The following is a 12,300-nucleotide window of genomic DNA, read 5'->3' on the forward strand; positions in this document are numbered from 1 at the left end:
GAGGGAGAGAAACAGAGGAAGAGAGGGAGCAGCGTTGTGTGCGTCCCTGTGCATTATGCTGTATGTTGCTGTAGGCCCAATGTATATGGGTGTGCATATATGTTCATGTACAGTTTGTGTTTGCAGGGCAGATTTCTAACCCAGATGGGGAAGAAATCTGGGACACTCTCTCCCGCACAGGCAGCAAATGAGACATCTCTCTGTCTAACTGATATCAGCCAATAAGTAACCATCTCACACCGCCCTCCTCAGTGCCAAAAATCAAACGCGCCTGACTAATCCTTCTGAGGTCACACAGAGTTAATTTCTAATAGTGAAAGTAGCACTTGAATATAAATGTGTCCACTCTCTCTGAAAATGGAAAGTCCTGATGCAAGGTTCCGGTAATTTCTTTATTTCTGCAGTTTATAGGTGACCATCAGCTGATTCAGAGTACTTTTGCTGCTTTCTTTTTTGGGAATGCCTCATTCACACTCGCACAGTTTCTCACAGTTTAATAGCAAAAAGGTGGATTTGCAGCAGAGCAGGGAGTACTGTCAACAGCTGCTGTTGGTGCCCTTAAACACAGTGAAAACACTTTGACTGCAGAAACAGTAATTGGCAGAGTACCCAACATTTGTTGGGACATTTTTGCCCTTCAATGGTGTATTTAAATTTTTCACAAGTTGCTCAAAGTAAAGTACATTATATTTCCAAAACAGCCTAAATTTGTTTCACAGAAGAAATGTTTCTTCTGCTTCAATCTGAAACAGTGATGTTACAAGACATAAAAAGAAAAGAGAGACATAAAAAAAAAAGATATCCTGACTTTTAGTCCCTACTGTAGGACAAGCTCCAAAAAATCTCTAGCATCTTTTGCCAGACCCTTCCTGACTCTTCCTGTATAAAAGTTTTGTGTTAAAAATGTGTTCTGTAGTCTCCAAGCCCAAGCAGAGATACGCAGGTGATGTCATTTCTCTAGTGTCACAGAAGACATTATACATCTGTTTTTTTCAGGCTGTGTCGTACTCCCTGTGACTAGGAAATTGACTTTGACACATAAAATCAGTGGAGTGTCTCTTTAAGGTAAATTTACCCTGCTAATGTACAACCAAACAGCTATTCATATATACAGTAACTTCATGTAACTTCATGTACCTTCTGTGGTGATGTCCAAAGGTATTTAGGGAAACTATAGAAAAAAATACACAAAGTAGATTGAGGAAAACTGGGTCGAACAAAACGGGGGGAAAAAACACTCCTGGAAGTAACTCCTCAAATGTATTAAAGATCACAGACTGATGATACATGATACTTGTACAGTCTTTACAACAGAAGACCACTGAAATAAAAAGGTTTGAATACTGTATTGACTGCACAAATGAAGCAAGTCGGTCCTGATTTGTAGTTGGCACACCCTTCTCTGTACGAGTAAAGAGGGTCAGTTTCTGGAATGAAGTCTGTCCCTCGTCTCCTGCCCTTGCAGTGATCTGATGCGACTGGCTGGAGTTCAGAGCGAAGGGTAGTATCTAAGAGCCCAACAGAGACAGAGTGGAGCTGATATTTCTGAATCACTGGGTCAGTGGGTCACAGACATCATTGGACATCCAAGGAGCCAGCAACTCTCTCTCTGTTTCTCAGAGCTCCCAAGGAGTCATTCATGATTGCCAAATACAGCTGTAAAAAATGTGAATGGCTCAGCAACACACATGCAAACACACACACACACACACATACACACAGAGTGATGATATAGGAGTGAGCCCCTATGAGAGTTGCACACACAGAGCACAGACCCTCTGATACAGAGAGCAGGCACCTAGAGACTGAAGTTGTGTTTAAAATCCATTACGAGTGCAGTCTCTCTAATTAAACCAATGTTTTAATTAGAATTTGGGCAGCCAGGAAAGAGGAGGGATAACAACGTTCATTTATCCAACAGAGAGTGTATATTTCAAATGACTCCCATCTACAAGTTTGCTGAGTGGATGGCTTTGTGTGTGATCTGTCACTGACTCTTCATAGTGGATAATTAACTGAAATGCAGGTGTCATTTACATGTAGAGGATCATTAAGGAGAGAAAAACTGGAGCGATTAGACTTCATTGCTGGTAGAAAGCATAGGCCCATATACAGGATCCCCCAGAGTCTAGACGCTGCTGGTGGTGGTGGAGTAAAGCATGCAGGTAGCTGATGGAAACTCAGTTGAATCTCCTGGACATCCTGGAGGTCATGGTGATGGCAGAGGTGGTGGGTTGTACAATAGTTTGTCTGAATGACAGAATGACTGAATTTCAATGATATTTTAAGAACGGCATCCACGACCTGATTGGCTCGAGGAATGCAAACAGAAAGATCAGAGGCCAGATGCGGTTATGCCAGAATTGTGAATGTAAATAAATCAGAGTTAAAGGGGCTAAAAGGGGCTGATCTGTCATATTCACACCAATCTGATTAGTCTTATTGGCAGTGAACTCACACAGAAAATGGGAGGAAGATTTTATAAATTGAAAGAATATGTTACCAGTCAAAAGTTGCTGTTCAAGTAACGTTTGAAGCAAGGATCCTTTTATGATTTGATTGAGGACTGAGGTAAATACAAACAATAAAACTGTATTTTCCCTCTCTCGTCTCTCTCCCTGTTTGTCTCCTCCTTTACCCTGTTCTCAGCGGCAGATGGCGTGCCAGTCCAGAAGGATGGGGAGCAGGTAAGTCTTCAGCAATCCCTCTGGCTCAACCCTCTTGTTGACTTCCTCTGATAGTGGACTGTTGCCACTCCACCTGAGGAACCAACATGGCTGCTGATTTAAAACCAGCAGCTACATGATGAGCTACAGCAGCTCACCCCACTAGCTGTCTGTAACTCAAGGTACCAATGCTTATGCTAGTAGATTAGTAAAGTAGCACACATCATGTCAGAGTCAGTTGCTTAACTTCCACTACACTTCCCTGTGCAAGATGGGGTGGTGTAGCTGGAAGACTGAACAATCGTTGGTTTGGTTTGCTCATTGCTGTTGCTATGATGTCTGTTGCTTGATATTCATCTGCCAGAGTCACTGCTCAGTGCTGATTCAAAGCAAAACAGCAGAGGCATCACTCTCTCTTTCTCCAACTTCTTACACACCGTTACTATATCCTCCTCTCCTCACCTCTCCTCTTGTGCCGCTATACTGATCCCATGCTCTAAAACTGATCCCTCTGAGACATGACACAGGAGAGGGAACTATTTTGGACTAAAATGGAGAGAAATTCTACTTTTTCACCAAATGCACTGTGGACTGATTCCATCATTTATTTATGCATCGTCCCAGAATGCCCTTCGATTCTACAGAAAGGAAAAGAAACAAAAACACACACACACATCAGTGTTGTCAGGGCTATTGGAAAGAACATAGGAAAAGCTGCTTCAAGGGGTCCAGCTCTACCACTTAAGTGTGTTAAATCTCTCATCACACCCACTCCTGTGGAGGGAGAGAAGAGCAGAGAGTCAAAGAGTGAGGAAGTGGGAGCAAAGAATAGAATTACAAGAAAAAGAGGGAGTGAAGAAAAGAACGGGAAGAGGCTGATATCGATTAACACGAGCTATCTGGATACATGCTGCATGTATCTGATGGAGATAGCGAACACTACCCTGGTAGTCACTCCCTTGTCATTCAGCATTAAATTACCTTTTGTTTACATTTAACAGTCTGTTGACCAGAAGTGATCAGTAACAAAGTAGATTTATTCAAGTATTGTACTTTATTTAAGTATTTTTATTTTATGCTACTTTATACTTCTACTCCACAACAATTCAGAGGGAAATATTGTGCTTTTTACTATACTACATTCATTTGACAGCTTTAGTTAGCCTACTTGATTATGATTTTACATAAAGAATATATAAGTGTACGATTCATTATAGACAGTATATAAAGTAGTTCAAATTAGCACCACCTCAACCAGCTACAACATTAAGGCTAACGCTATATCGCTATAACGCTATATCTTGTTTGTTTAATCTGTACAAAAACCAAAGGGTAAAAATGTCACGTTGTGGTTTTACAGGGGTTATATGCCAGACTATTTCTTGGCCGGGCGCAGAAACTTCCTGAAATCTCTGCTTGTTTTTTGTACAGATTAAACAAACAAGATACAACGTGTTAATTAATGAGCTTTAGAGGTGCTGGAAGGTGGATTTTGTTAGCTTTGGACAGACTCAGGCTAGCTGACTCCCCCTGTTTGTAGTCTTTATGCTAAGCTAAGCTAACCAGCTGCTGGTTCCAGCTTCATATTTACTGTACAAACATTAGAGTGCTATCAATCTTCTCATCTAACTCTAAGCAAGAAAGTAAATAAGCATCCCAAAATGTCAAACTATTCTTTTAAGTAAAGGAGGAGTATTTCTTCCCCCATTGCTGTTTATATTGCAGGGTTTCAAATATGTAAAATTTGAGACTCAGCTAGGAAAACTAATGAGCTAAATTCTAAGATACAATTGGAGAGGATATATGTGTGATAAATGTTGGGGACTAGTGGGATTTTTCCAGTTTTGTTTATTTATTTTTGCTCAGCCTCGACTGTCTGAGCAGATCGACAGAAAGGTGAAAACATTTCAGCACACCCAGTAAACCACCAGTGTCCCTGGTCTAGTTAGTGTCAGTCCAGCTGATAGAGAGAAATGGTGTGGCAGAGGCTGCGGCTTATCTGCTTTGTCCCCAGCATCTGCCTCTACACACACACACACACACACACACACACACACACACACACACACACTCCCTTCCTCCTGTTAGCCTCAGTCCCCTGTCTTTCTGCAGCATCAGATACCGTTCGACACAGCACTGACATCTCTCTCAATCTCCGCTGGCTTTCAGTGTTTTTGGCAGCACATGTAACCAGAGACGAGACTCATTCATCCGTAGCATATTCACTCTGCTATACATAACTAAGCAAATATACTGAACCTTATTTAATCCCCTCCCTTCTGCCTGTCATTCTGGCCCTTCACTCTTGCCTTCCTTGTTTCCTGGAAAATCCTGTGTATCTGTCTCTCTTTTTTTCCTCTTCCTTCTCTTAATTTCATTCTCGTCCTCTGCATGTCCAATGTGCAATCCCCCCTCTGTCCCTCCTCTTTTTGTCTTCTCCCATTTCCCCCTCCCATGCATGTCAATGTTCTCTTCGTCCTGTCACTCTCTTACTCTTTCCCGCTCCTTCTTTCCCCATCCCTCTCTCCTCCTATTTCTCTTCCTCAGCATGGACGTTCAGAATTTTCATGGGAAGGAATCAATGTAAGTGTTGTGACACCATTCTTTTATGTTGTTTGTTTCTTTCACCTATTTTGATTTAACTCACCCTTTAGCGATCAGCTCTTTTCCCCCTCACGACCCCCCTCCACCTCGGCTTTAAAGTTGATCTCTTTCAGTTTATCGTAGTGGTACACAGTAGTTAGCACTGTCAGAATCACTTATTGATACACAGTAACTTGGAATCAGGATTTGGGTAATGCAAATGTTATCTATTGTATTAACCCAACATTTCCATCACTTCTCCTCTCACCCCTCTCTAACATACACTGTCTCGATGTCTTCATGTGCGCTGTCACACTTCCCATGCTATCCCTTTCTCCACGCTTGTTTCCCCTCCTCCATTCCTCTCTTTTCTCTCCCTCTAGCTGTCTATGGAAGACACCACGTCAATCCTGCCTCGGCTCAAGAGGAACTCAAACGCCTACGGCATTGGGGCTCTGGCTAAGTCTTCTCTGTCAGGTGTGTCAGGTGTGTGTCTGTGCTGTAACTGGTAAACCGACCCCATGTTGGCTCTGCCCTCAGCAGGCGCTGGAGTCAGCATGGTACCCGAAACGGGTTCCCCTGTATCACTTCCTCTCCACACTGTGATAACACTCGTCAATGGCTCCTCGTGAGTCATTGACGGAATTAATTCAGCCTGAAAAACACCATACACACACACACACATAGTGCATCGTCATACAGCTTGTTCCTCTAAGAAAAGGTGAGTGGTGAGTGGGAAGTGTAGTTTTTTTTATGTTAAGTGGTTGTGAAATTGTGGTGTCCTGAACATGTATTAGTATGGATGTTTTGAACCGTGTGAAGTGCTGTGTTAAACAGAGTTAGGTGCAGTGTAGTGAAGTGCTTTCTTTTAGTGCAGTGGTTTTGGTTTAATCAAGCTGTTTTGTGCAGTGGAGTTTATTTGAGTGCAGTGAAATGTATTACAGTACAGTGAAGTGTAGTGCAGCTGCTGCACTGTGTGGTGTGGTACTGATTTTTCCTATAATTTATTCTCATAATTTATTCATCTCCATGCACCACCATCAGAGAGAATCAAACAACCAGGGATTTATAGTATGTGTCATCATGTGCTGGTCACATGAAATATGGAGCACAGCCATTATGCAGACATCAGCTGGTGTTAGCTTGGCAGCAGGAAATGAATTTCTTCTTTAAAAAATGTATGTTTGCATGAGTCAAGTTTTCAGACAGACAGCGAGGAGAAAGAGAGCAGTTTTCTGATTACCCAGCACAGCTTAGCAGAGGTGTGAAAGCTTTCATGCCAACAAGCCAACCTCTCATTACTCATGCCACACAGCCACCTCACCCCAATTAACCTATTCAATCCCATAATGCACCTTTGTCAGACAAGACACATCCATTCCCTCTTCTCCTCCCTGTAGCTTGAACAGGCGATGGCATAGTCTCATTAAACACATTAACGTCACCTCCACAACACTTGTTATTTAGCTATTCTCCTAATCCATGTTCATGAATACCATCATTAAACTACAGGCTTTTGAATAGTATGATTCAACTGTCAATGTTTTTCTATACTGGTTTATTTCTGTTGAAGCTGCCAATAGATGATATTTTAAGCTAATTTTTTATTTTTTTTTTTAAATTGACTCAAATGTGCCTCAAACGTTATCATCAAACTAAATGTATAAAATGTGATGAGGTGTTATTATTAATAACACTTCACACATAATTGCACACATTTATATATACTTGAACCACTACAGGTCAGCCTCAGTGGTAATTATTAATCATACAGTAAAGATGTAATTAAATACTGCATCGTATCCATCATATTTTAAGGAGAACAACACTCACTGGCCAATTATATCGTCCCAATTGCTAAACCAGTTTATCAGTCTGTCCATAGTTTCATAAGCCATCACAGCATCCATGACCAAACACCAATACACACTTGATGATAACATGTCTATCTGTCTGTCTCTCCCCTTTCTTTCTGTTTGTTCATCCTCTGTTCCCACCACTTTATCTCCAAACAACAAACCTGCTGCTTCACTTCCTCTCCTTTCCTCAAATGCTGTATCCCTTAACCCCTCTGATCACAACTGTATCAACCTCTCATCCATACATTCCTCCCATCCTTTCACTTCACCTTCCTCTGTCCCATGTCTTTTCCACCACCAGGAGTGAGCCGCACTATGAAAGAGAGAGTGACCAAGCCCACGGCCATGGCCCAGGGTCGCGTCGCTCACATGATTGAATGGCAAAACTGGGGCATGCAGACGGTGGGCGCAGGGGGCATCCCCCAGGCCCGCGTCACTACTCAGGAGCGGGAAAAGGAGCGGCGGCTGGAGAACGACGCCTACAGTGACCTCAGTGATGGAGAGAAGGAAGCCCGTTTCGCTGCAGGTTCGGAAACACACACACACACACACACACACACACACAGACGAGGGCAGGCACTCCACAGAGTGTTAACTGTCATCAGCAGAATTATGTGCTCATCACCTCACTTTCTGGGATTTATACCAGTTATTCAGCCAGTTAAGTATAATGCAGGCCCCTCACAATGATCCTTGTCCTCTGAATTCTGACCTCAGGTATCCTGCAGCAGTTCGCGATCTCGGAGGCAACACTCCTGGCCTGGTCATCGATGGATGGAGAGAGCCCGCGGTCTGGCTCAAACCAGGGCAGCGTGGCTCATCTGAGTGAGGTCAACCAGGAGAGTATCACCAGTCGAGGTAAAGGACTACAAAAGACTACAGATATGACTGCAGTTGAAACTCAAAGGAGCTTGTGTTGCAGAATCTAACAATCTTTACATGAAGGCAAAGATTATGTAGCCCTAAACCACAAAGGTATAAGCTAAATGGTATTGTAAAATAAATTAACAATGCAGGATTTTATGTTGCAGCTGGTCGAAGTAACAATAATGTTTTCTACTTTATGTACTGTTGGGTAGTTTAATATAGAACAGTGCATCATATTTTATAACCTGATCATATGTTTTGTACCTTGATCTTCAAAGTTAATAGTAACTATAACTGTCAAACAAATGTAGTGGAGGAAACATTACAATATTTCCCTCTGAAATGTAGTATGTAGAAGTATAAAGTAGCATAAAATGGAAATACTCAAGTAAAGTACAAGTACCTCAAAACTGTACTTAAGCATAGTGCTTGAGTAAATGTACTAAGTTACTTTCCATCACTGGCATACAGTATAATTTGTCGATATTTAATGAAATAATGTGTAATAGTAGATATTTAATATGCGTTGTAAGGAGTAATAATGATAGAATATATGGCCAGCATTAATACAGTTGTGTCAAATGTTAGTGTTTGTGTAGGTGCAGACAAGCAGCTTGCAGTTAGCATGTGTCATGCTGCTTAGTAATGAGAACATACTGTTCCATCTCCTCTCTACCAGGCTGGAGGGTTAGCTCATTAATAATTTCACATTTTTTCAACATGGACTGTTAGAAGGTAAACCCATTGCAGTGCATCTGTACATATAGCGATTTTGGACATATTTATTCCACAGCACTGTTTTCTCCATACAAACGTTTTCTGCTCATGAAGTTAGAGATGCAGACAATTATAATGCTTTGTTGTTGTAAGATAAACCTCCTTAAGGATGTGATGTTTCATTAATGCATTTGCATCAAATGATCTTATAATTTTTTTGTCAAATTAACTTTTAGCACAGGGAGAAAATGTGTGGCTGTGTTTACTCTCGGGCCCAATTTATACCCATCCTCTTGAGAGAAATATGAACTGCACAAATTCAAGCCTGTGTCTGCATTATACAGTTTGACACAAGTGATGAATCAACAGTGAAAGGTGTGTTCAAACTGTACTCAGCACATCTAGGAGAGTTTCTGTCATAACACTTATTCAGCCAATGTGGAGAGTTTTTTTTATTTAGCTCCCAGTCAAAGGGACCTATTCTGTTACGCAGGCCAAATCAAAGCTAAAATTAAAACTGATTTAGTTTGCTGTGCTTCGAACTCTTCTTAATTAATCTAATCTAATCTAATTTTAAAACCAGGTTACCCAAACACAATTAAACCTTAAAATTGTATCAGCATTGTCACAGGCTAAATTGTTGGTCATTAGAGGCTGAATATTTAGGAACTTGAACTGAGATAAAAATGAGTCTAAAATGAGTCTAAAATGAGTTTTACCAGACCAACAATGATGTGTTTGGGATTTAGTTTTTGCAAAGTTCTGAATTAAAACCAAAAAAATCAGCAGCATGACATCAGGATTTCCATTGTTTTATATTTCTTGATATTATGAAGATCATATTATCAAGATTATTTAATCTGTTGGGCTTTTTGCTACTAAAACTTGACCAAAACTCTATCATACAATCTTCCTGTTATCAACAGTTCTACCAGTCTGAAGAGTACTAATAGCAGCTGCTGCCTTTTTAATTTTTTCCAGATCAGATATTGCACCACTCCTCAGCAGAGGTGTGGCCTCACACGTACGTCTCCCAGGGCCACTACTGCCTCTCCTCCTCGGACGCCTGGGAGCCGATCAACAACGATCCCTCTGGTGTGGCGTCTCCCCCTGCTGGCTCCTACATTATGGGGACTGATGGTTTTGACGGGCAGGCGGCAGCTCACTTCCTGACGCAGCAACAGCAGCAGCAGCAGTTCACTCTCCAGCAGCAGAGTCAACTACAACAGCTGCAGCAGATCCAACAGATCCAGCACTACCAGCAACAGCAGCTCCTGCAGTATCAGCAACAACAGGTGACTGGTGGAGAGCAGGTGGAGTTCTCACTTCTGTGGGTGTGACAGGGTCCAGCCCCAGTGAGATACCGGATGGAGTTGACATTTAGTACGTGAGCGTACTGTTGATCTAAGTCACTCCAATAATGAATAAACCTTTCGCGCCTGAGCAGTCCCTAAGAATCAGGACAAGTACCCTTGTAACTCAAATTTAGGTTATTTTCATGTTACAACACATGATCCTCTATGTCCTCAGAAAACTGTAACTCCCAGGTTTATAAAACTTTTTCAAACCAACTAGATAGACGTAAAAATCAGTCAGCTAAAAAGAAACGTTGGTTTTCATGTTGAGTTGGAAAATTCATTCTTGACCTTGGAAATAGCAGTTTGAAAAAATAATCAAGTCAAGGTTTTTCTTATTATCTTTATTTATTTATATTTTTTCATTGTTTCTCTTGATTTTCACCCAAATACTCTGATGTTTTGGCTATTATAGGGAACGTTTTTCACCAACTTAACACTAATTGATAGTGTAACCTCAAGAGTCAGTGCACAGCAGGTCAGCTGAAAATGCTAAAATGTAATGTTTGTCTACAGGCAAGCATACAATTCAACATATACAATATGGAGGATAAAGTTAATTAATATTTACTTTGGTTTAAACAGAGCATTGCTTTCCAGAAATTGATTTCTAGAGGAAATTCTTCTGGAAATCCTAAACTCAGCACAACTATCTAACCCCACTAATCAAGAACCTGTTTAATATACATGAACAAAAAAACTAGTTATTCCTTTTAACAGCAAGTTGTAGCCAGAATGAAATGATAAGCCTCAATCTCATATATTCATCAAAAAATCTCCTCCTGTACACAAAGAAAAGCAGTATTGGTCACTGGCATAGACAGATAGTGGTATACTGTAGACTGTTTACTGTATTGCCTTCCTAAGCCTTTTTCTTGGCTGCATACACAAGGCTTTGTGTATTTTTTTAACAAACTGCTTGGTGCTGTGTCACCTCAGTCATGGAAAATAGATCTGAGTTGGAAAACAAGCAACAGATTTCAGCTCTGTCTCTACCTCTTCCTTCGTCCTCACCCTGTTTCTAGTCGCTGGAGCACAGGCTGCACAGTGCCAACCACTCTTTGCAAGCAACGCCCAACAGTACCATCCACAGTCTGGTCCATTCCGTTCACCCACCATTGGTCGACCTGTGGAACACGGGGCAGATGGAGGCCTATCAGACGGAGGCTGGAGGCTACATGGGTGTGGCGGCGGTGGTGGAGCCGAGCCTCTGTGTTCCCGCTGGAGACGAGATGGTGGGAACAGAACACTCCCCACTACTGGAGCAGCAGGAGGAGGAGGAGGAGGAGGTCAAGGTGAGGTGAACATAGGGCTGGATTACATAAAATTACATCTTCAGTGTTTAATATTTGATCTGTGAAGTGCTGAGCAAGCACTGTAAAAGACCGTACTGGTGGATTTATTCCATTAATTTACTTATTCCATCCAACTACAAATCATGTATCATTACATTAATTATTTTTCTAATTACCCCATAAGTTTAAGTAAGATTTATTTCCAATCATCAATCAACCAGGGCTGAAATGATTAGTCTGATCATTACAGTCATTAATCAAGCAAAGGTGCCAAACATTCTCTGTTTCCAGCTTCTCAAATGTTAGGATTTGCTGATTTTCTGATTTATATCATTGTAAATTGAATAACTTTTGGGTTTGGGGCTGCTGGCTAGACAAAACAAGCAAGAGTTACCTTGCGCTCTGAGAAATTGTGGGTAGTAATCAAAGAAAATACTAGATTAACCCATAATGTAAAAAAAGTGTTAGTTGCAGCAGTAGTAAGAACATCAACTTGCAGTGTTTACCTTTTGAGAAAAGTGATGTAATTAAAGAACAGGAACAGGTTTGAAAACGCTTTTTATTTGGTGTGGTCGTGCAAGGAACTCCGACATTTGAAACTTGGGAGTTGGCTTCTGACCAGCAACCTTTTTAAAGAGGCACCTCACTGATTTTACTTAGTCTGTTAAAACAGTTGAATAATGTCTTTTGTGGCGCTGGAGGGAGCTTTTCCAAAGTTTGGAAAAAATAAGCCTGGTGATGTTAACAGAAAGCTACAAACAGGAGGTGTTGGGTGTGAAAGAAATGGGCATTTGTGATGCAGGAAAGGAGTTTTCAAACGCTTTTCAGCAGCTGACTCAGATATCTTGGATATTGAAGCTTCCTGCACGCACCAACAAGAATCAGTTTGTGACTATGATTTAACAAACCAACAATAATGGCCACTAAATGTTCATCATAGACAACAAAATGTCAACTG

General features: G+C 41.2%; 1 protein-coding gene across 13 annotated transcripts in view; it reads left to right on the forward strand.

The window, feature by feature from the left end:
• The window catches only part of fam131bb (family with sequence similarity 131 member Bb), a 54,892-nt gene that overhangs the window by 38,639 nt on the left and 3,953 nt on the right, over positions 1-12,300 (forward strand). For 6 of the 13 annotated variants that reach the window (XM_044208985.1, XM_044208986.1, XM_044208976.1 and 3 more), the window contains 5 exons: positions 2,650-2,687; positions 7,410-7,634; positions 7,826-7,966; positions 9,674-9,987; positions 11,073-11,342. In XM_044208985.1, coding sequence (XP_044064920.1) covers positions 2,650-2,687; positions 7,410-7,634; positions 7,826-7,966; positions 9,674-9,987; positions 11,073-11,342 — 988 coding nt within the window. The other 7 variants (XM_044208988.1, XM_044208981.1, XM_044208987.1 and 4 more) reach the window with 5 other exon arrangements.

Source organism: Siniperca chuatsi, linkage group LG9 (genome assembly GCF_020085105.1).
Source record: "Siniperca chuatsi isolate FFG_IHB_CAS linkage group LG9, ASM2008510v1, whole genome shotgun sequence".
Taxonomy (NCBI): domain Eukaryota; kingdom Metazoa; phylum Chordata; class Actinopteri; order Centrarchiformes; family Sinipercidae; genus Siniperca; species Siniperca chuatsi.